The sequence below is a fragment of the Thalassophryne amazonica genome, chromosome 9 (genome assembly GCF_902500255.1).
Source record: "Thalassophryne amazonica chromosome 9, fThaAma1.1, whole genome shotgun sequence".
In the NCBI taxonomy this organism is placed as follows: domain Eukaryota; kingdom Metazoa; phylum Chordata; class Actinopteri; order Batrachoidiformes; family Batrachoididae; genus Thalassophryne; species Thalassophryne amazonica.
This window is the reverse complement of record NC_047111.1, coordinates 75,899,773-75,925,133: the sequence shown is the minus strand read 5'-3', so window position 1 is coordinate 75,925,133 and position 25,361 is coordinate 75,899,773. Positions and strand designations below refer to the sequence as shown.

At 43.0% G+C, this 25,361-nt stretch overlaps 1 protein-coding gene across 10 annotated transcripts in view; it reads left to right on the top strand.

The window, feature by feature from the left end:
* Positions 1-25,361, top strand: part of LOC117517424 (neurexin-2-like) — a 643,324-nt gene that overhangs the window by 467,816 nt on the left and 150,147 nt on the right. Inside the window, exon 1 of one of the 10 annotated variants that reach the window (XM_034178439.1) lies at positions 4,176-6,221. The exons of the other annotated variants lie outside the window; for them this stretch is intronic. Within the exon in view, the coding sequence (XP_034034330.1) occupies positions 5,852-6,221 (370 nt within the window). The 5' untranslated portion in view covers positions 4,176-5,851. Of the gene's footprint in view, positions 1-4,175; positions 6,222-25,361 lie in introns of those variants that run through there. 10 annotated transcript variants of the gene reach the window in all.

Genomic DNA, 25,361 nt, shown 5'->3' with positions numbered 1-25,361 from the left:
TCCCATTGGTCGTTCAACAGCCTGGTGACGCCCCTCGGAGTCCATGACGCTGGCCGAGATATCCTGTTGGGAAAGTGTAGTGACACGGACCCACAACAGGGGGCGTAAATGAACGGACAATGGAAGGAGTCAAATTATAACACTTTACTGTTGTGAATGACACAACCAAACACAGCAGAATACAGAATGTGCACAAGTCAATCAATAAAGGTGTCGTGTGGGCAGGCTCGACGATAGGAGATGCCCGTCTGGAAACGAACCGGAACCACACGATTTCCACTGCCACCGAACCCGAGGAATACTGGAGCCGCCAAGTCCCGAAGTCCCCAGGTGGCCACCGTCACGGCGTGTCGGATCTGGTACTGCTGGCAGAAAGCAAAGACAGTCAAGGGTGGGTGTGTGAACACCCAGTAACAATCCTGGTGGGAATTCCACCTCCACCTCTCACTCAATATGTTGCAGCGATCCCTCAGAGGAAAAAGAGTGCCGTCTTGCACAGCCTCCACAAACTAAGGACCGGTACTCCTGCAAACACTCACAATAAACAGATTTAGAAAATACTACAAAAGGCTGAGGATATTACCTCTGGTAGAAGATGATATCTCGGCAATGTGGTGGAGGTGTCTTCCTGCTTTTATTCCAGATGTGGATTGGATGATCAGTGACAGCTGTCACGGATGATGGGTGACAGCTGTCACCACGGCTTGTTCCTAAGGGGGCAGCGCCCTCTCGTGCCTGAAGCCCGCACTTCAGGCAGGGCGCCCTCTGGTGGTGGGCCAGCAGTACCTCCTCTTCTGGCGGCCCACACAACAACCAGATTCAGATTCAGCACCCCCAAATTACCCAAAATCTGTTGAAAAACTCCATGCAAGAAAAATTGTGTTGGCCAGTGTTATTTAAAAACAAGGAGCTTACTGAAATTTTACTTGAAAAGTGATTTTGTCTTATATCACGTGTAATTACATATTTTGATTAGAAATTGCATAAACCACTTGGGGAGATTTTGTGTTTTTGCAGTGGTGAGAAACTGAACATTCAAACAAAAGATTTTGAATGACAGTATTTGGATGGGGTTAATCAACAATCCCTACCAAAAAGCTGCCTTTGTTGCACTGCAATTTTCAAATCGGCATTAATATGAACTGTGGTTTGTGTGAAACAACAAAGGACAACAGAAGGTTTTAATAACCACAGTTTTACACACCGTTTCCCATTCCTGTTGTCCAGATAGCATTTCATCGTTCTGAGCAACCCTCAAGTTCGATTGATCAATGCAAGCCTTTCACTGCAGACAGCTTTCTCTGAGATATCATCACTGCCGAGGTTGATGCTCATATGCCAGAGAGCCTGACAGTCTACATCAGTGGTTATAAATCAATCCACTCAAGTGTCTTCCACCCAGTGCTCACAGTTACTGGAAATGAAATAATGGTTTTATTTGGATTGTATATGGGTTAGAAATGACTCCCACTGCTCTTATGTGCATGGCTAAAGGTTTGACTGCTGAAAATTAAAGCTTGAAGGCTGTTGGTGTCATCAGAGGATTCATTTTGATGCTTATTAATGGACTTAAACATCATATAGTCATTAATGCAAACGTGTCGACATGGTATAACCAGGCAGGGTGAGCACTTCCCCATGTCGACATTTATGAGATGCTGAAAGAACCGGTGCTATGACGGCTGAAGATAGTTTTCATTTATTTATGCATGTTCATAGTACCAGCAGATGTATATCAGCATGCTGCTGGAGCATTTGCCTTTTGAGGGTGTCATGCACTCACTCCTGTCCTCTTTTTGTTCAGTCTGCCTATAGCTCCCCCACCCCATCCATGAGTAATGGCCTGCGTCAGCTTCTTGTCACCGTGAGAGGTGGTGCTTACACGGCTCGCCTCTGCCAGCCCGTCCTGTATCCATGCGTGTCCCTTCAACCGACGAGGCAATCCCAGCTGATATCTCTATCGACCGTGATTTGGCTGATATAACTGCAGTGTCTCATCGCGTCTCTCCTACAATCCCTCTCCGTTCCCCCAATTTGCTCCACCTCCCACACCTCTCATCTCGCCCCACTTTGTCTCGACTTTTCTGATAATGTGCTCATCCTCTCAAGTGTCAATATATTCCAAGTTGTTCCCCCACCACCCCCGCCCCTTCGTACCCTGTAACCCCGGTAGCTCTGAAACTGTCAGAATACCTTGGAATTCAGATCAGTCATAGCTTGGAATAATTTCTGCATGGTTTAGCAGCATGAGAGCTCTGAGCTATGAGCTCTCAAACAGTGGGGCTGACTTTGATATTGCACGTGAGGTGAACACATCAGGGAAAGGGGTTAGAGAAAATTAATTCAGAGTCTAAACAGGAGCTGTATCCCCTTGAAATGTTGAGAAAAGCGAAGCAGGAGGTGGCTAAGATTGAACCTGGGGGGGGGGGGGCTTTACCACAGCGTTTTATTTTAACATTATATGGCCAAATATACCAGTATTAGGGTTGCACCAATCTAATATTTTGGCTCTATATCGGGACAGTATTGATCACGATTACTAGATAAAATGTAGGAAATAAAAAAAAAATCTGATCCAATCCAAATGCATCATGGTATTGGCTATGTTTTAATGTCACGAATATTTGTTTCACCGTTTTATTTGATGGTTTGTAGGATGGCTAGGTTAACAAAGTACATCCAGAGAAATGTATTTAACACATTTACTGTAGTTGTTTTAAGAAAGGAAAAAATGGCATCTGATTGGTATCGTATCAATAGATACTTAAGGTCCCAGTATCAGTATTGTATTGGACATGAAGAAGTGGTACCATGTCATACCTCACCAGTATATATAGGTTTGGAAAAAATACCAAACTGTGCTTTCACCCTATTCACCCTAAGCTTTCATCTTTCACCCTAATTGTGATTCACCCTCGGGTGAATAAAAAGTCTGCGGGTCACAGAGCTTTCTCTTATCGTACGCCTGTTCCGTGGAATGATCTCCTTGCATCAATAAAACAGTCAGATTCTGCAGAGACTTTCAAGTCCAGACTTAAGAAGCATTTATTTTCCTTTTCGTATAACTAGCATACTGGCATCGTATGTTACTATGCTTTTTACCCTTTTAAATTCATTTTATTAGTCAAGAGAGCAGGTTGCAGCCTCAACTTTATCTAAAGTCTGGGTCTTTTAGTAAAGCTTAGGGGTAGTGGCCGGCGATCACCTTAGTATTTCTTCTGTTTTCTTGTTTAATGTTGGCAAATGATACTGTATTTGTTGTCTTTCTGTTGCCTGATTCTGTTTTTTTCTGTCTGTTTGACGTGCAGCTCTATCCAGAGATGGGAGTGGGTGTCTTCTTCTGCAAGCCTCCTGTCCTGTGCACCAGCATGGACTCCCAAAGTTTCCTATATACTTGCATTGTAACGTGTCGGTAGCATGGCCCAAGCAGAGGGTCACCCCTTTGAGTCTGGTCTGCTTGAGGTTTCTTCCTCAAATCATCAGAGGGAGTTTTTCCTTACCACTGTTGCCTGTGTGCTTGCTCCAGGGGTTGGCAAGGTTAGACCTTACTTGTGTGAAGCGCCTTGAGGCAACTTTGTTGTGGTTTGGCGTTATATAAATGAAAATAAATTGAATTGCTTTCTTCATCTTTTTACTACTGTGCTGCTGAAAGTCTGCTCACCTTTTGTTCACCACAGGGGGCAGAAACAAATATAATACCACAAAAGGCATCACAGAAGAAGCCAGGTGCCTCTTAGCTTAGCACATCATCTTTTTGTTATGTGTGCTGAAATACATCTGTATTTCTTGATGTTTATAAATGCTGAATTCATCAGTTTTGTTCTTTATTTTGTCACAGTTCAAACCCATTTTGCAACAGAGGCGATGCGCTGTAACAAGGTCAGGGTGCGTGTCACTGCTTCACATTTTTGTGTCGTTTTTCGAAGTCGACCTGGACTCGAATCCCACGAGCGCTACCTGTCTGTGTCCCAGGACAAGACACTTAATCAACATTGTCCCAGTCCACCCAGCTGTAAATGGGTACCAACTTTAGCTTGGGAAGTAACCTGCGTCAGACTGGTGTCCTGTCCAGGAGGAGTCGTAGACTCTCATCCCCTTCATGCTACAGGATCCACAGATAAGCACGGACACCAACGAGCCTCAGGGCCTATATCGGATTCGGTAAAAGTTATAGCAGTTCTGACGATATACCGCCCACTACTGGCTTCATGTTGTGAGCTGTAGTTATTCCTCAGGACATGTGTGTTTCTTTTTTCTCCCTATTTAAGATCGTGAGTTGCTCGGTTAAAAGCTTGTCCGCACCACTGCCTGTGTGCTGATTCTGACAGCTCACCTAATTCAGGCTCCTCCTATGCAGTATGATTCCACCGTGTTATTGTGCCAGAACCTGCAAGCCAGCGAGCTGTGAAGCTTCTACCATATATTTATTCACACAGCCCTTTTTCTTGCTTCACTATTTCCTTGTGTGCTTGCACCGCGGTTGACTATTTTTCCCCCTTTCCTCCCCTTCTCCCCTCTGTCTCTCTCTCTTTCTCTCTCTCACTCTCAGTCCCTTCCTGCCATCACTCACCCACCCTTCCTCACCCCTCCTCACTCATTTGCTCACAGACTCTTTTTCTCAGACACACAAACGCACACACAGAGGCGCATGCTGTGCCTCGCTGGATCAGAGCCTCTCACTACAGCATGCCTACAGAAGAGCTCTTTTATCTCACGTTCATTAGACCCACCACTACAAGCCGGGTTTGTTTTATCACAGGGGTCCTGCCTGTCCCGGAATCGTACCCCTCCGGGATCCGTCATTACACAACAGTGCTTTTAATTAGCATAATTTTCACCGCAGCAGTCCGAGGCATCTTCAACATCTCGGTTCTTCGCCATCAAAGCCGTCTCATTTGAGGAGACTCACCTGGCCTCCTCTGGAGCAAGACGTTACGCAGCTGTCACGCTGACCATCGCCAGTCAGCGGAGGCAAAGCGAGAAGTCAACAAGGTAACGGGAGAGGATAAAGGGAGAAGGGGAATGCAGCAGTGGTCTTACTGCATGAGACTGTGCAGGTGGAGCGTGAGAGCAGGATTCATGTGAAACAGAAACGTTCCGTCCTGCTGCATCCCTGCCATAAGCAGAGGCTGCCATTCGGCAGATTAGCTGCATCTGTGAGGGAGCGAGCGAGGAGCTGCTGAGAAATTATATATTTATTTTGTGGATTTTCTCCTTTACCGCGCTGCTGCAGATACTGCTCCCTTGCTCCCTCTCTCTCCCTCCCCATCTCTGCGTGTGCAACCTATCTCCTGTTAACGAAGAACAAAAGCACCAGCTTCCGTATCACCCTTCATGGACACATCTTCAGCAGCGCCTATTTTTGTCTTCTTCTTTTTTCCCTTAATGAAATGATCCAGTTTTCTGACAGAGCGTGCCATGTCTTGTGCTGCAGTGGAGGGGCACTCTTCTTAGTGGGCAGGCTCAGCTGCCCTCAGGCTCTACCTGTGGGCGATGGAGAGTCTTATCAGAATTCTTGTCACAGGAAGCGCTGCACTGACACTTTTTAATGCCTAAGTATCACAGTTGAAAAGCATGGATTCATCTCCATCCTTTATTTGGATGCACATCTTTTTCCATATTTTCAATGTTCTTGCCTCACTTAGGGTAGGATGAGCTTTGGGACGGTGTTGAACCAGGTTCTCTTTGCAAACATCAAGATGTTAAATGAAAATATGCAAGGCTAGCCAGATCTCTTGTAATTGTAGTTAAAAAGCTTTCTTGGAAGCCTTTTTTAATCCCCTTTAAGCACAAACTCAGATGATATTTTTCCATCACCGCCATCCTTTCGAGCCAAGCAAAGGGATTATGGATGAAATGGACCCAGATTGTCACTGAGATGCCCTTTGGTTTTCAGGTTAAACTGACAGATGCTGAAGCTGGGCCAAGCAGTGCGTTTCGTTCCCATGTGGATTTAACATACATGGGTAGCCTGCTTGCAGCCACCCCTGTGCACGGACATCAAATCAGCTGGTCAGGCTGCAGCCGAGGCATGGGCCTAAGTTACTGTTTGAGACTAGCCTTCTGGTTTGCCTTGCTCACTGCGCTCCCGATCCAGACTGGAACAGCACGTGTGTCTTCTAGTCTAAGTACCACGCATCATGTCCACCATTTTCACAACAAGCACGGCACTGTGCCTATTGCTATCAATCGGATGCCCTTTCTCACCAGAGGGGGCCACGGTAAGGCAGATCACTCTCGAACGTGCACTCTGACGTCATTTAGCTGCGATTACACTCAGTCTTAAGGCTCACATATATTTTATTGGGAGAATTGTATTGCTGGTTGCCTTTTTTGTGTGTCACTCAGCCTCCTACATGAACTGCATTTTCTCTGCAACATTAAATCTCTCTGTCTTCTTGTCACTATCACTAGCGGTTGCCATTGCCCCATGTTGCTTTACAAGATGCTGTAGCATCAGTACATCTGGATCTGTTACACTGAAAGTGCCTGTGACCGGTGGGATGAATCATCACTGCAAAGCTTGTTATCTTTGTCGATGAGAATCTTGCCCGTTTCTGCAACATAATGCACTCTCTATACGAGCGTGTTTTACATCAGAGGTAATCGCTACAGCGGAGGCGCGCCATAGCAGTTGTGCAGACTTGACAAGTGATTGTAATGAAGTAGATTTGGCTGGATGTGTTAAAATGGTACAGCCACTAGAGAATACATAGTATTTTTTCTAAAATAGTGAACCTCTGGTTATCTACATTATGTGATTTCCGTCACTACAGTCTACCTATTTTAAAGAAGAAAGTCTTTCATCTACAATCAACATCAAACTGGTTACACTACTTGCACTGGCTCCTTGAGATTGCTGACAGAAGAGTTGTTGATCCCTTTGGTATCACAGTTGGAGTATTCACAGTCATGTTCTTTGAAAAGTCCGATGGCTGTCCCGTGTCTTGTTTTACAGCAGCACTTTTGTCACTTCTAAAAGGGTTAGAAATGTGATGGATTACATCTGAGCTATTATAGTGATATCATTCTGAACACTGCTTTTACACACACGCACAGCCTCATATTAAAAAAAAGAACTCACTGATAAATTTCCAGTTACCTTTATTAGAGATACTGTGCTGTCAGTTCTACAATATCTTCCTTGGAGTAAGAAATTTGATACACTGAAGCCTAAATGGTACACAGTAATTCCCAAATCCTACCCACAATGCATTGCATGGATATACAGTTACTGATTAACATTGTTGGAATCATATTATCTAGACTCCCTTACCCTATACTGCCAAATCTAATATAATGGCTAGCACAAATGCCACAAATAAATGTTATTTTGAGCACTTGTGTTTTTATAACAGATATGCGTGTTGAAGTGATGGCTAGCCAAAGACTTTTGAGGGCCCAGGGCTACAGCTATTTATAGGCCACCTACTCTGCAGCAATGCCTCACACTCCTCATACTAAACACATGTTGTAAGGAGGCATTGTTGTACATATTGCAATATTTGGAGAGCTCTTGCGCGCAGGTTTTGGTTTGAGAAAAGATAGATTATTGCATGACTAGTAACATATTTATCCAGGTGGTGAAATGGCTGCGACGTCAAACACTAAAATCCCTTGCCTGTGGGTCAGTATACAAATAATGAATGTTTATGAGTTCAATGGTACAAATATTTCATGAGGTGAAAGCTGGAACATACCATTCAACTCAGCTTCGCCTCGTTGAATGGTATGTTCCAGGTTTCACCGAATTAAATATTCATTCCATTGAAAGAATGTAGGGCATTATGGTGGGTTAGTTGTTAGTGCCCATACATGCTCATGCATGCACATGCATGCACGCCCACACGTGCTTGCACAGGTGCCCACCACATGTTGCTGTTAGCATGAAGAAAAAGAAAAGCTGTGATTTTTTTTTTTCGAGGACATACACAGTCGACTGAGCCAGTTGTGTGTGTGCATGCGTGCGTGGGGACAACGACACAGTGATTTGATTGAGCTAACTGATGCTGCTACACACACACATACAAAATCCACTCCGCTGTAAGCCCTCTGGATGCATGAAGACCTGTTCACATGAAGTGCTGATGTGATTTTTGGCTGAACTGAGGAACTACACGTCTTTTTTTTATGGAAGTCCGAAGTCAGTGCACAAAATCACTGGACTACACGTCACAGTAGTACACCAAAGTGTAAGGTGAAACCTGGAACATACCATTCAATGAGGCGAAGCCGAGTTTCACCTCATGAAATATTCATATTCATTGAACTCATAAACATTCATTATTTGTATAATATAACGGCTAAAACAGATCCTTGTCATTTGATATTTTATTAATTTATAAACAACAGAAAAGGGATTTCCATTTTGGTGTTCCACTGCTGCTGAAGTCCAAATTGTAATGTGTAGTCCAGTGATGCTGTGCACTGACTTCGTACTTCCATAAAAAAAAGACAACTTTGTGTAGTTCCTCAGTCCAGCCAAGAATCAGCAGCGTCAGTTAGCTCAATCAAATCATCGTCTCGGTAGAGTCGTTGTCCCCTGTGCGCGTGCACACACACAACCAGTTCGGCACTTGTGTGCGCGTGTACTACCAAAAAATTACTATGTACATCCTTCAGTGCAACAAAAAAATTCACGTCAGGAATTAGTCCAGCTTTTCATTCTAACTTCCTGCTAACAGCCTCCAGACAGCGCAGTGTATGTGTTTTGCATGTGCGTGCGCGCACGTGTGTGTGTGTGTGTGTGTGTGTGTGTGTGTGTGTGTGTGTGTGTGTGTGTGTGTGTGTGTGTGTGTGTGTGTGTGTGTGTGTGTGCAGGGTGCAATGGTACCGAATGTATGGAACCAAATTTCACTATAAATGCAATGTAACACAAATGGGATGAATAATCCATGTCATTGACATACAAAGCACCAATCAAATGACAAGGATCCACTCAGCTGTTATATAGTATCAGATATATGCAGTGGTGGGCACAGATAACCAAAAAAATTACTTTGATAACAGATAATCAGATAACTGAAAAGTTGTCTTTGATAAAGATAAACCACCCAAAAATGTATCGGAAGTTACAGATAAGGATTCAAAGGAATTTTATTGTCATATGCACAGAAGAACATGTTCCCTGCACAATGAAATATGTCTACTGTATTTAACCCATCCTAATTGCCAGTAGGAGCAGAAGTCGCCACTAGGCGCCCGGAGAACCGGACCCCTAATGGCGACCGAGAAATTCCAGTATTGTCTCTGGTTCATTTGCAACTACTAACAAACTGAATTTGAGTTTTAACACCACGATCACTTTTAGAAGCATCAAAAGCAACAAAAGACCCAAACAATGAGGCAGTACTTCTATGTTTGAATATGCTGCCCCCTGCTGGAAGCTACATAGCTACAGCACAGAAGCATCCTGAAAGCAGCCATAAGGCCAGCTCTCTACCAATCACAATGCTCCGGTCAGGCGGAGGTCTTGAAAAATAAAGTCATACTGACTTATGGTTTTGTGTGAATACTGATAGAATAACTCCATTAATGTCAATTCTGTAATTTGTACATAGTTAAAATATAACATATTTCTTTTAGTGTTGAATAATGCACTAATTCTGAGGTTTTGTAACAAACACACACAGATTGCAAAGGATTCTGGGTAAAGGTGCCTCTGCTAAACACTGATTGGTTGAGTCATTCATTATGTAAACCAACACGTTAATGTGACGTGTGTCGTGTGTTGGTGTTTACAGATAAATGTGCTTTTGTAAAATATACCATTTTTTATTTGTAAGACCAGGCATTTTTACGGAGCCCTGGAAGTGTCATCGGAAAATGTTTTGCATGTGGAGAGAATGTGTGCACGTTTTATTAGTTCCATGCGCACGTTTTATGATGTTGTAAAACGTGCACTCAATATTGTCTTGACACATAAATGTTGGCTTTACACTGTGCGAGTTTTGATTTTTCATTCGTGCAAGACTTTTTTGGACCAAGTTTCAGGTTAATCGCGCATCCTGCATCGTGTAGTGTACATGGAGTAACAAGCTGCGTTCAACATCTCACGACCACCTCCTGATCGCCGATCGTGTGGTTGAATGAAAATCAAACCTGTTTGATATTATTCTGTATCCTGCTGCTGAAGAGCTACAGGTGTCCAACTGCTCGCACTGTGCATGTGCAAACACCGCAGAGCTGTCTTGAAATGTTTTTTGTTGTTGTTGTTGTTTTGTTTTTAAACTTAATTTGTAAAAAAAAAAAAAAAAAAAAGCCATTTGCAAAGCCAAAAAGTTGATTTGACAACCATCTGATATAACCGGGGTCAAAATAAGTAGAACACTGCCATCTACTGGTGCCCAGACGCTTAGTACTTAGGACGAATACTGCATGAACACTACTGGCCAGTAGATGGCAGTAGAGGCCTTGAAAACTTGCCAAAACAAAATTCCAGATCATCCGTGTCTGCTACATTTAAGATGCGTGGAATTTAACAAACGCAAATACAATAATGTCTATAAACCCAGAGAATATATTCACAAGAGTTTTAGGCACTAGAGTTTAATGCTGTTGTCCATGGAGCCTAAACAGAGTATCTGAAATGCATTTGTCCTGTCGTAAACATACTGAGATTACCCTGTCCTACCCATAATGCACTGCTGGGCACAGGATGTGCTCACAAAACCTTAAAAATTATCACTTTACTTACTTACTTTACTTTAAAACTAAAACATATATCTGATATTTTCACTTTATAAAACTTCAGACATGACAGTAATTTAAATAACTTGTCCAAAATTAGTTTGGTTAAAATTTGAACCATAAGTTTAAAATGTATGCCTCTGGATGACTTGGGTGATATTGCCAGTGTATCAGTATGGTATTAAAGAAAATGTTTTTTTGTTTTTTTTTTTTGTGATCAGTTCTTCTTTGTCTGCAGAGAATAGAGTGGTTTCTTCTGAAAGCAGCTCTCTTCTTTTTGCAGAGGGTGGAACTATACATCTTTTAGGAAACTTTTAACAGATAGGTCTCAACTGATTTTAAATTTTTAAAATGTTTGCCGTTGTTCAGCTTGGTTTACTACGTTATTGGTCTAAAAGTTATCGGATGACAATTTATCGGAAGATAATTAGTCCGATAATGGTTTTTAAAGTTATCTAAAAAGATAATCAGATAATGAAAACATTATCTTCGATAATTATCTGCAATCGGATTATCGGAAGTGTGCCCAGTGTAGAAAATGGTTTCCTTTTTAAAAGCTGGAAAAATGTCATGTAAAAGGCAAGCACCGGCTCACTGTGGTCATATGTTGGTTCATGGAAATTTTGTCACTTTTGCACTTTTTGGTTTTTATTCACAGATAATAAAATATGACAACCTTCATTTATTTTATACACTGAACAAAAAATATATGCAACACTTTTGTTTTTGGTCCCATTTTTCATGAGCTGGACTCAAAGATCTAAAACATTTTCTGTATACACAAAAGACCTATTCAGTGTTTCGCAGTTGTGGATCTCACGCCGTCTCGCGGTCCGTGACTTATGTGAGAGGTCGGTTTCAGTAGAGTTCTAGTGTCAGGATCTCAGCACTCACAGTGTAAGAACATCTCGTGAAGTCTGGACAATGAGACAACATCGGGGCACAGCAGAAGTCCATTACACCTCCTCTAGATAACCGTCTCAACTTGGGAGAGCGTATAATCATCATAATTGCCCGTGAACTTGCTAAATTAATGCCATCCACATCCTCACTTTGCCATAGTTTACATGTGTTGTGAGACAGTGGCACTCTGCTGGCACCGCGGTACATTCTGGGAAGCGCAGGCGGCCACCAGGGGCATCATGGGAAATGCTGAAACACAGAATTTTGCTCAAATATTGTTGACAAATCCATCTAAATCTGTGTTAGTGAGCACTTCTTTTCTAAGATAAATCCATCCCACCTCACAGGTGTGGCATATCAAGATGCTGATTATTACACAGGTGTGTCTTAGGCTGGCTACAATAAAAGGCCACTCAGAAATGTTCAGTTTTATCACACAGCACAATGCCAGAGATTTTGCAAGTTTTGAGGGAGCGTGCAAGTGGCATGCTGACTGCAGGAATGTCCACCAGAGCTGTTGCCCGTGAATTGAATGTTCATTTCTCTACCATAAGGCGTCTCCATAGGCGTTTCAGAGAATTTGGCAGTACATCCAACCGGCCTTACAACCGCAGACCATGTGTAACCACACCAGCCCAGGACCTCCACATCCAGCATGTTCACCTCCAACATTATCTGAGATCAGCCACCCAGACAGTTACTGCAACAATCGGTTTGCAGAACAAAAGAATTTCTGCACAAACTGTAAGAAACCATCTCAGGGAAGCTCATCTGCATGCTCGTCATCCTCATCAGGGTCTCGGCCTGACTGCAGTTCATCGTCATAACCGATTTTAGTGGGCAAATGCTCACATTCTGCGGCTTCTGGCTGCTGATCAAATCTATGTGAAGGAGATGTATTGCACTGTGCGAGGCAAATGGTGGTCACACCAGATACCGACTGGTTTTCTGCCCCCCAGTGAAGCAAAATTGCACATTTCAGTGTGGCCTTTATTACGGCCAGCCTAACGCACACCTGTGCAATAATCATGCTGTCTAATCAGCATCTTCATATATCACACCTGTCTGGTGTAATGGATTATCTCTGCAAAGGAGAAGTGCTCACTAACACAGATTTAGGGGTGATTCTTTAACTACAGGCACTATTGGCCTTGTAAATGTAATTTCCACCACACCATTGCCTTACAATATAAAGCGCCTTGGGGCAACTGTTTGTTGTGATTTGGCGCTATATACATGTGCTCTGATGTCACTGTTTATCGCCATAGAAACTACCCAAACAATCTTTCATACAAACTGTTTAAAGGGACATTACAGTGTTGTGGTGGAAATTACGGCAATAGTGTGGGACAACTACATTTTGTTTAAAAAAATCACAACAGTTGTATGACATTGAATACCCCAGTTATGTTTTGATTATTTTACTGATATTTTATTCAGAGATATTTTAAAATATTAGAAAAAATGTTCCTTTACCATTCATTTTTATCATTGAAGATCAAAAGTCTGGGTGTGGGACAAGCACAAAATGGCAATATTTGCATATAATGATGCTGAAAAAAGGTGAAAAAGTCATCATAGACTACTAGAACAAATGTCTTACACTTTCATTGTAAAGATAACTATAAAAGTGTGAAAATTCCCCTTTTTTCTGTTTTTCATACAATATGATCAAAGGACATAATAAGTGCCCATAGTCTAAGAATCACCCTTAGATAGATTTGTGAATAATATTTGAGAAAAATAGGTCTTTTGTGTATATAGAAAATGTTTTTAGATCTTTGAGTTCAGCTCATGAAAAATGGGAGCATAAACAAAAGTTTTGCTTTTCTATTTTTTGTTTAGTGTAGCTTGTGGCAGACACAACACGTAATGGACATTGTGGACATAATTCACCATACCAGGTGTCATCATCTGTGGTTACAGTGTGTGTTCTCTGTATTGCATGTGATAACGCACCGAGATGTGCAAAGCACATCTCAAAATGTCTCGGCCCCTTTGTTTTCCCATATAACCCTTGTATGGGTAATGGGTGATGGTTGTTCTTGTTATGCATATGACAAAACGCTGACATGGGTGAAGCACATACCAAAGTGTCTTGGCCCAGTTGATGTTTTGCCGTAAGAACCCATGTGTAGTTAATGTGCAGGGCCAAGCTGTTCTATAAAGTCTGTATGCTGTGGGAAGCAAGGGAGAAATAAATCCCGTGTCCCGTTGCATTGTCAAAATGGGAAATTGTCTCTCCTTTTTTCATCCATCACAATTTCCACACTGGTGACCCCAACGTCTGTCTTTTGAATGTTTTTGAAGGATATTACGACGTGCTCATGAAGATGACTGCTGTGTCCTTGAAGCTTCCTGAGTTTTGGGAGTTGTCAGCTTATGCTTTGTTTGCTCAAACAGAGATATAGTTTGCACTGCAGGAGATCGCCACAGATAACACAAATTACTATTATGTTGTCTCGGCCCTTAGCAGTTCCACAGCGACAAGACTGATTAGTCTCCTGAAAATCCTCCTGCAGTGGATAAATATGCAGTTCTCAAGGCTCACCTTTTAAAGACATTTGAACTTTCTGATGCTGAGAGGGCCAGTAGGCATTTTTTCTTTGCATGACCTAGGGGACAGCAAACCCTATGAGCTTATGTACAGAATGTTACAACTCCTGGTGGAGCACAGGGCTGATTTTCTCTTTGTCAATCTCTTCTTATGGTAACTACCCCCTTGGGTGCCTGCAGCTTTGGCTAACAACACCATCACTGACTACCGCATACTGACAGAGGAAGCAGACAATTTTTTTCTGGCTGGTCAACACCACAACATGGCTGCTGTGGCACTTATCACTGCCCACACTGTCACGGCTGCCCCAGCCTACACCTTTCACACACCTGCGCAGCTCCCAGGTGGTGCAACATTCACAGCAGTGACATCTATTTCACCTCTGTAGCATTCTGAGCCTGGCCTCTGTTTCTGCCATGGTAAATTTGAATCCAGAGCCAAATGTTACCACTCACCCTACACTTTCAGTGGACAAAGGAAACATCAGGGCCGACGCTCATTAGTGGCCATGAACGTCGGTCGCACTAACAGGCTACTGTTCATCAAGACAGTGTCTCCACCTGTCATTTCCTGTGTGATACCAGGGCACAGAGCATTCTGCCTGCTTCCAGGCTTGCCCCCCACCCCCACCTTGCAGCCACCAATGGCAGTCCCATACACACTTATGGCACTCCACATGTGGACTTATGTTTTGGTGGCCAGAGGTTTAGCTGGGGCTTCATCATGACTAAAGTTGCTGTCCTCCTCTTGGGTATGGATTTTGTGTGCACTTATGGACTACTGGTGGATGTCAAAAATGGGCACTTGATTGACACCACCACCTTTTCTCCATACAGCTGCACCCTCAGTGGTGTGGACTCCATCAGACTGTCTAGCATACTGTCACATGCTAACATGTTTCACCACATGCTTGGGGAATTTCCTGCACTCACATAGCCAACCTTTTCATCCTCTGCTGCCAAGCAGCGCACCATATAACCATCATGGGCCCGCCTGTGTACTCCTGGGCGAGCCTTCTCGACCCAACCAAGCTTGTCATTGCCAAAGCTGATTTTGACAGCATAGAACACTTTGGCATTATCTGTCACTCCAACATTCCATTGGTGTCGCCCCCTCACATAGTTCCCAAGCCCAACAGCAGGTGGCAGGTACGGTCATCTTCTTGAAGCTGGATTTTGTCTGTGGATACCACGAAGTACCTGTCCACCCGCTGGATGTCCCCAAAACAACAGTGATCACCCCTTTTAGACTGAACTTTATAGAATTCCATTTGGTCTTAAAAATGCCACCCAGTCCTTCCAGTGCCTCATGGAGTCTGTGCTACGTGACCTGCTTTTCCTGTTTGTATACCTGGATGGCATCCTTGTGGCCGTTTCCTCCCAAATGGAACACCTGTCCCACCTGTGGATACTGTTTGAACACATCAGCCTGCATGGGCTGATCATCAACCCAGCTAAGTGCCAGTTTGGTTTGGCCATCGAGTTCCTGGGACACAGTGTCACGAAGGACGGGACTGTGCCACTCCCATCTAAGATGGATGCAGTCGTAACCTTTCCACGGCTAGTCACGGTATGGGCATCTGACAGCCATCATTTTTGGTGTGCGCCATACCACGTTGCTCTGTGACATCTCCATGGGACATCTGTGGCCCTTTGTCACATGGAAGCAGCATGTTTTTGAGGCTGTGCACAGCCTTTCCCACCCGGGAAGAAAACCATCACAAAAGTTGGTGGCAGCCACGTTTGTCTGGCATGGGCTCAAGAAGGATGTTTGAGACTGAGTGGACTAATGTGGCAAGTGTCAGTGATCCATTATCGACCGCCACTCCAAAGCTCCCCTTGATCACTTCCCTGTATCTGATTTGATTACGTTAATGTAGACCTCATGAGCCCCCTACCCTCCTCCCTGGGTTTCACACACCTCCTTATAGTGGTGGGTACCACCATCTGGTGGCTGAAAGCTGTTCTGTTGAAGGCTACAACAATGGCTGAGATGGCTCAGGCATTCATTGGTACCTAGGTCTCCCGATTTCGCACTCCACCTGACTTCTCTTCTTCTGACAGGAGCTCGCAGTTTACGTCCGAGGTCTGGAATGCAACACAGTAACATGCAAGAGCTGCAAGTCTTCTTAATACAAGGTCTATTAGAAAAGAAACCGACCTTATTATTTTTTTCAAAAACCATATGGATTTGAATCACGTGTGATTGCGTCAGACAAGCTTGAACCCTCGTGCGTCATTCGCCTGTGAGCAGGCTTTGAGTGAGGAGTGGTCCACCCCCTCGGCGGATTTTCATTGTCAGGAAATGGCAGAATGATTTGAGCTTTTTTTCCATCAGACTTTTTTCAGAAACTGTTAGAGACTGGCAGCTGGAAACCATTAGAAAAATTTATTTGGCTTTCGGTGAAAATTTTACGGGCTTCACAGAGAATAAGGACTGTTACTACAGCTTTAAGGACAGCTTTAAGGACGCTCGGCACGCCGCGCTCCGTGCCGCCATCAAGAGCCACAAACCACCGGATCATTTCTAAACGGATGGCTCTGTGGATCCGAGACCATTATGTGCACTTTCTCTGGTTATCACAAGAGCTGGACATCAACCATTTTCCGTCAGATTTCACTTTTAACAAGAGATTTTGTCATGGAAAGCCGAGCGGAGGCTTCGCGCGTCACGACCGATTTGCTGATGGAGCGAGACAAAGGAACACCTCCGTTTTGGTCTCACAGGATGGCTTTGAGATGGCGTTCAGACAGTTGTCGGTGGTTTTTCCATCGAGTGATTATCCGAGAAATTGTGGATGTGCCTGGACATGCCAGAACATGTCCCGTGAGGCTTTATCACGGCGTTGCTATGCGCCATGCGGCACCACCGCGACGCGCAAAGCCTCTGCTCCTCTTTTCATGACAAAAACTCCTGTAACAGTGGAATGTGCCGTTCATTTCCAAACTGGACGCTGTGTTTTATCCGGGACGTCGTCTGACTAGCACAGGAATTGTGAAAAGACGTGGACATCAGCACTTTTTCGGCACATTGAGACAGATGTGCGGAGGAATTCCGCACGTCGCGGCGGTGCTGCATGGCGCAAAGCAACGCCTTGATGAAGCCTCACGGGACGTGTTCTGGCATGTCCAGGCACATCCACAATTTCTCGGATAATCACTCAATGGAAAAACCACCGACAGCTGTCTGAACGCCATCTCAAAGCTGTCCTGTGAGACCAAAACGGAGGTGTTCCTTTGTCTCGCTCCATCAGCAAATCGGTCGTGACGCGCGAAGCCTCCGCTCGGCTTTCCATGACAAAATCTCTTGTTAAAAGTGAAATCTGCCGGAAAATGGCTGATGTCCAGCTCTTGTGATAATCAGAGAAAGTGTACACGACGGTCTCGGATCCACAGAGCCATCCGTTTAGAAATGATCCGGTGGTTTGTGGCTCTCGATGGCGGCACGGAGCGCGGCATGCCAAGCGTCCTTAAAGCCGTCCTTAAAGCTGTAGTAACAGTCCTTATTCAGCAAACGGATTCAGGTCTGGGTTCTGGCTGGACCACTCAGGGACATTCGGTTGTCTTGAAGCCACTCCTTCGATATCTTGGCTGTGTGCATAGGGTCACTGTCCTGCTGAAAGATGAACTGTCACACCAGTCTGAGGTCAGGCACTCTGGAGCAGGATTTCATGTCTCTGTACATTGCTGCATTCATCTTTCCATCAAACCTGACTAGTCTCCCAGTTCCTGCCACTGAAAAACATCCCCACAGCATGATGCTGCCACCACCATGCTTCACTGTAGGAATGGTATTGTCTAGCTGATGAGCAGTGCATGGTTCCCTCCAAACATGAAGCCTGGCATTCACACCAAAGAGTTCAGTCTTTGTCTCATCAGACCAGAGAGTTTTGTCTCTCGTGGACTGACAGTCCTTCAGATGCCTTTTGACAAATTCCAAGTGGGCTGCCATGTGCCTTTTACTGATGAGTGGTTTCTGTCTGGCCACTCTACCATACAGGCCTGATTGATGGATTGCTGGAGAGATGATTGTCCTTCTGAACCTCTCTCCACAGAGGAATGCTGGAGTTCTGACAGAGTGACCATTGGGTTCTTGGTCACCTCTCTGACTAAGGCCCTTCTCTATGGCATCAGATAGGTGCCAAAACGAGTTTCGTGTAAAACATACATTTGGGCGTATTATATGTGCACTCAGTGAAAACTGCTCCTTGAGCAAGGAAAAAAGCTGCTGTGAGTGAGGAGGAATATGTGACCAGCACAACCCCGCCCTCCTGAAGTTTATTTCTGCTTGGGACGGTGGCTTCTGATCTTTCGCTCTAGACTTGGGGGAGGGTTTTGGCACTATGAGAAAAGGGTCTAGTGTTAGTACAAGCCCTACTGTGATTGGTCATTTTAGATGATGACTGGAGTGCAGTTTTAAGCAGAAACGAGGTGATAATCGGTTAATGCCGTTATCTCCTTCATTTTAAAATACTTCTACGTGTCGGAGAGGAGGGCTGGCAATCAAATCACACTCTTCAGAAGCAACCAATCACACCAGACCTTGGACCAACCATGGTTCCTGGTAGGTGATATGAAAGCATTTCATATCACCAACTTGTAAATGTCAACATTGAGGTGTACTGCTCTATAATCTGCAATCTACATTTTGGGTCACTGACATAGTTACTAGCGTAGTCCATATTCTACTCTGCTACACTAAAATATTGTAGGGAGAAGTTTTTTCGATATATGTTGCAACACTGAGCTGGTTCAAGGATATATTGCTGGAATCAAAAAGAAAATCTGATTTTTTTTTTTTTTTTGATGTAACAGAATACAAACATTTACTGTATTTAAAATAATGGTAGCCACTAAATTATTATTTTTGCTTTATTTTAAATAGCTTTTTTTCCAATAAATTGGTGCTGAGTTCACTTCTTGTCTTCCTTTAAACATCATGCGTATCTTTAAATGGTGGAGAGAAATTTACCGGCAGCACACAAAGTAAAATGTGGTGTGGGCTCCCTGTTTCCAACCAAAGGGGATAAATATTGTGCTATGTGCCCGAAAAATCTTGGTCCTAGACTTCAACATCATCTGTGTTTGGATAGACTAACATGTAGAGTGAAATAATGTGGGAAGTAGCTAGCTAGCGCTGGTTAGGCTAAAGCAGATATGTCAAACTGATTTCAGAAAGCGCCAAGAGGGTGCAGGTTTTCTTTGTAGCCACCCACTCCACCAGGTGATTTCACCATACCTGTCAACATTTGACGTTACAAATGCGGGACACCCACGTGTGGCTGCAAGCGGCAACAGTGTTGAGTGTAACTCAGGAAGTCTGGGGGCATGCCCAGACTCACGCAACTGTGGAACTAGTGGGCATCCCACCTACACTCATGCGAGAAATGAGCTCAAAGTGATGCTAATAAGTGAAATCACTTGCAGTGGGTGGTTGCAAAAAAAACCTGAAACCTTGTTGGCCCTTCCTGGAATAGGTTTGACACCTATGGAAAGGCTGTGCTAAGCGTAGCCTAGCCTGTCCACTGCAGTGTTTGTTATAGACAGTAGAATAAAATATAGTCTTTTTTATCATGTCAGTACAGATATACCGTTATATCAGACAGCCCATACTTTCACGAGCACCACTAGCTTAGCTTATGGCAAGCTAAAAGTGGACACTCTCGTTTTGGCCAAACAACTAACCAGTTTCTGAGTATTCCGTGTTAGTACGCGGCCGTGGCCGATGTGCTTGATGAATTCCTGTGCAAAAAGTAGTTCCCACACCTGTCACAACAGTGCGTTTTCATGGGTAACAAAAATATCAGGAGTATATTTGGCACAAGAACTTGTGTATCTCGTGTGTTTTTACTCCTAAATGATCGTAAGTCAATACTCACACTCATCCAGCAGCATCTTCTCATGTCAGCAAATTCAGTGCTGGGTGAGACGAAAGTAGTCCGGCGAGCTATCCCACAGTGCCAAAATAGCAGAGATGTTGCTCCAACGAGGGTGGCATGCTAAGCAGGGTGCAGACAGCCTTACATTGTCAATTGTCATTTAGTTTGAATCAGTTTGGGGATGATCATTTTAAGATGAATTCCAACAATCAGAAACGTTAAAATACCGATTCTGCTGACTGACAAAAAAAAAAAAAAATCTGGTTTGAAGTCTTGGTAATAACCATTGGCACCTTGTTTTTGACATGCTTTGTTATACAAATAATGAATGTTTATGAGTTCAATGGTACAAATATTTCATGCTTTGAAATATGCTATGCTTTCATGCTTTGCCTCATTGAATGGTATGTTCCAGCTTTCACCGATTAAATATTTGTTCCATTGAAAAGAATGTAAAAACATTCATTATTTGTTTTATACGAGGTCTGTTAGAAAAGTATCAGACCTTTTTATGTTTTTCAAAAACCTGATGGATTTGAATCATGTGTGCTTGCATGAGCCAACCTTGAACCTTCGTGCGCATGCGTGTTTTTTCACGCCTGTCGATTGCGTCATTTGCTTGTAAGCAGCCTTTTGTGCTGTAGTCTCTCACAAGCCCAGGGTTAGGGTTAGAGTTACCTCTTCCACCAGTGGGAAGATTCAGACGGCTTTCGGTGGGTTTTCAGTTGTGTGACTATCCGAGAAATTGTGGAAGAGGTGGGCATGTCACAACATGTCCTGTGAGACTTCAACACGAAGGCGCTTTTGCTCCGCCATCAGCTTCGTGTCCAAGCCATCGGCATGAATTTGCAACTCTTTTCATGGCAAAAATCTTCTGTCACAGTGGAATGTGCTGAAAAAGTGCTGATGTCCACCTCTTCCACAATTTTTCGGATAGTCACACGATGGTCCCACATCACCACAGCGTTCACTTTGGAATGATCCGGTCATTTCAGCATGTTGATGGCCGCCCGGAGCACGGCTCGCTCTCCGCCATTGTGCAGACATCTTTAAACCGGTTGTACCGCTCCTTAATCTGTGTGATGCCCATAGCATAGTCACCGAAAGCCGTCTGAATAATCCAAATGGTTTCCACCTGGCTGTCGCCCAGTTTCTAGCAAAATTTGAAGCAGTCATGCTGCTCCATTCGTTCCGCCATTTCCTTGCAAAGAAAAAAATGCAGAGAAACTACACCCATCCTCACACAAAGGCTGCTTACAAGCAAATGACGCAATCGACAGGCATGACAAAATTCACGCATGCGCATGAAGGTTCAAGGTTTGCTCATGCAAGCACACGTGATTCAAATCCATCAGGTTTTTGAAAAAAATAAAAAGGTCCGATACTTCTCTAACAGACCTTGTATAACGGCTAAAATAGATCCTTGTCATTTTATATTTTATTAATTTATAAGCAACAGAAAGGGGACTTACATTTTGGTGTTCCACTGCTGCTAAAGTCCAAATTGTGACGTGTAGTCCAGTGATGCTGTGCACTGACTTCAGAAGAAAAAAAAAGACTGTGTAGTTCCTCAGTCCAGCCAAAAATCACATCAGCGTTTCATGTGAACAGGTCTTCATGAAACCAGACGGCTTACATGGAAGTGGATTTTGTGTGTGTGTGTGTGTGTGTGTGTGTGTGTGTGTGTGTGTGTGTGTGTGTGTGTGTGTGTGTGTGTGTGTGTGTGTGTGTGTGTGTGTGTGTGTGTAGCAACGTCAGTTAGCTCAATCAAATCATTGTGCCCTTGTCCACCACTCGCGAGCGCACACACGCAACTGACTCGGTCGACTGTTTACATCTTCAGTTCAGCGGGAAAAAAAATCACGTCAGAAATGAGTACAGCTTTTCTTTCTCTCTACCTGTTAAGAGCCTCCAGGCAGCACAGTGGATTTGTTTTGTGTGTACGTGCACGCGCACGCATGTGTGGGCACGTGTGTTGTGCGTACGCGCTCACGAGTTCATGCACGCGCACATGCACGTGCGTACGTGCATGAACACGTGTGCGCGCATGTACGAGTATGTGCGCGCATGCACGAGGATGTCCACGTGCACCACAGAGTGCAATGGTACCAAACCGTATGGAACCAAATTTGCACTCTAAATGGAACCAAGCCGCACTCTAAATGCAATGCAACACAAATGGGATGAATTAATCCATGTCATGTGACATACAAAGCACCAATCAAATGACAAGGATCCACTCAGCCGTTATATAAAAGTGAATATTAGTTCAAGGCTTATACTAACCACTGTGTTGTGCTAAAGCTAGCCATGATACCTTGACCCAAAAACCTTTTATGCATTTCTACAAGCTTATCAAAAGACACCAGTGACATACACATTTATTTTTGAACTGTCTCTCTATTGAATAGATATATGGCCAAACCCAATAGGTGAAATGTGCTGCAGTTTTATCTCCTATCCTGCCTTTCTGCGAGAGTTGCAGCAAGACAAAGAGTAGCTTATGCCTTCAGAACCACCAGCTCAGTTGGAGGAAACAGTTTCAAGAGCTCTTTCGATAATGATGTCTTTGAGCACTGGTCAATATTCTAAGATGGGATTGAGCAGAGTGCATATAATCCTTAGAATAATCCATTAGTGTAAAAATTGCTTGTACATATAACACCCCGCTACACTTAAACATGACCTACGGTTGTTTTTACCTACTGGAGCTGCAAGAAACGAAAGTAAAACAACAAGTGCCATCAAAAGGTCCTTCAGAAATGGTTCAATTTTCTACAGGTCACATATTACATTATCCTTGAAGGTAGTGATGCAGACATGTACACAGACTGACACGCACACACAACAGCAATATAAAAAGTGTGTGGGGGTGGGGTGGTAAAGCTTGGAAGGTGATCTTTCAGTGGTACCTGTGACCTATGAGGTCATGTTTCACTTTTATTCTGTTTGTTGGACAAGTTCCATCGATAGAAATGACAAAATCTTTATGAATCTGTTATGAAATGTTGGCTTTGATAAGAGGAAGACTTTATTGTATATCAGTGACTGTACTGAAATCCAGTGCGGATACAGAAGCCATCTTTGTGTGTCTTGGATATATTTTTTATTAAAGAGGCACTATGCAACTCTGTTAAGTTTTTCACTGTTTTCTTGTTTTGTTTGTTGTTGTTTTTGTCAGTGTTTGTTTGTTTCTTTTTTGGTAGTATTCTTCTCCACAGAGCTCCCCCTACAGGCGTACATATGTCACAAAACTGTCATTACAAACTCACTGCCAGTCCTCCCCGCTCACCTCTTCCTCTGCTGTCCATGTTTATTTGTTTTCAACAGAGCTGGCAAACTCAATCAGTGGAACCATGTCAAGAAAGAGACAATACACAGAAATACATGGAGAACATACAGTTTATCTCAATACACTTACAAGTGCAGCAGCAACAGCACCAGTTCTGCATCTATTTTTCATGCTTCTTTATCTTTCAGCTCTCGCTTTTCCAAGACAGCGCGACCGAGGTTGACCCATGTGCGACCCCTTGCTCGGTCACACACTTTTTTTTCTCTTCCTCACTTCCTCCAACAGCTTTTTTTTGTTATTGTTGTTGTTGCTTTTTCCCCAGCTCTGCCATGGCAATGAACATGTAAGAAATCAAGCCTTCATTTGCTTGATCTTAAAGCTGCTAGCTCACCAGTGCCTCAATAGGGGGCGTGTATGTCTTGAAGTGGCGTAAAGCCGTTCGTGTTTCTTGCGAGACCTGAGACTTTCATTCAGAGAACACTGTGTTGGTGTTGCTGAAGTTGCAAGGTTGGTTTTCTGCTATGAGGAATTTGACGGGGGTGAGAAAGACCCCGTTCTCCCTACAACAAGGCATTTAGCAATTACAGTTACTCCCAAACTGTAAAATTAAGGCAAAAATGTTGCATAGTTCCCCTTTAACTCAATAACTAATATATATGACTTAATTGTGTAAAATCTTGGGTATGTTTGTTGCATATTAATTGACCACAAATGCACACATTGATCTAAATACAGATTGCTCATCCTTTTGTTGTGGTATAACTCGTCAAGTGTGGCGCTGTTCTAGATTTTATTATTTTGGTGTTGCAAATGACTTTTGTAATTGCCAGTATAATCATCATCATCACCTCGCTGCAACTGGTCAAGTACAAATATGTACAAATATGCACCCATATTGAGCAATGTTTTGCAACACTGGTCAACATGAGTGCACACATATGTTTTGTTTTTTGTTTTTTTTTGTTTTTTTGAATGAATAAGTTTATTCAGCACTCACATGAACAAAATACCAACATAAACTCTTACTAACATAACAAATCAAAAAACAAAAGAAAATACAACAATAACTCAAACAATTTCCCAAATTTGGTGCGGCCGGAAAGGCATGGGGCTGAAGCAAAAGCTTATAAACGCCCACCCCGTACACCAGTTACTATACAGTTAAATACACTCAAAACAAGATAACAATCAGAAAATAACATAACTGAACAGAACAGAACAGAACAATCAAATATATGATGTGCAAGTAAACAAAAAAGAAAAAAGAACCACAAAAACAATTAGCCTAACATAACATACTATAGTGAGAAATTGCATTGTTTTTATAGAGCCTTTTAACACATACCAATGAACCACGATTTAATACTATCAGCACAATTATTCCATATTCTAACACCTTTTACATAAATACAATGACTTTTAACAGTAGTTCGAATCTTTCTTCTTTCAAATCACAATGTTCCTCGCAAATGATAACTGGACTCCCTCATTTTAAACAACTCCTGAACGTGTAGAGGAAAAAGATTATTTTTAACTTTGTATATGATCTGTATCATAAAATAATCAACCAAATCTTGAAATTTCAAACTACCCAGACAAGCAAACAATTGGTTTGTTGGTTCATAATATGTTTTTTTTACTTATAACTCTTATAGCCCTCTTTTGTAACAGATAAACTGAATTTGTTTTTGTTTTATACGTGTTTCCATGATACGGCATGACCAACGAATGTTGGGGGAGAAAATAATTTGCTTTGCACAAAATTGAAATAACTTTTAAAATTTTAGATTTGACATAATTTATGTGGGTTTTCCAACTTAATTTATCATCAATAAAAATACCAAGAAATTTAGTTTCAGATACAGTTTTAATTTCAACATTGTTCAATGATAAGTTTCTATTTAAATTCCTAGGCTTACGTATTTCCAAATATAATACACTTAGTCTTACCAAAATGAAGTGACAATTTATTAGAATCAAACCAATATTTAAAATTTAATAATTCCCTCTCCATCCTTTCCAAAAGCTGTTCCAAATTGTCC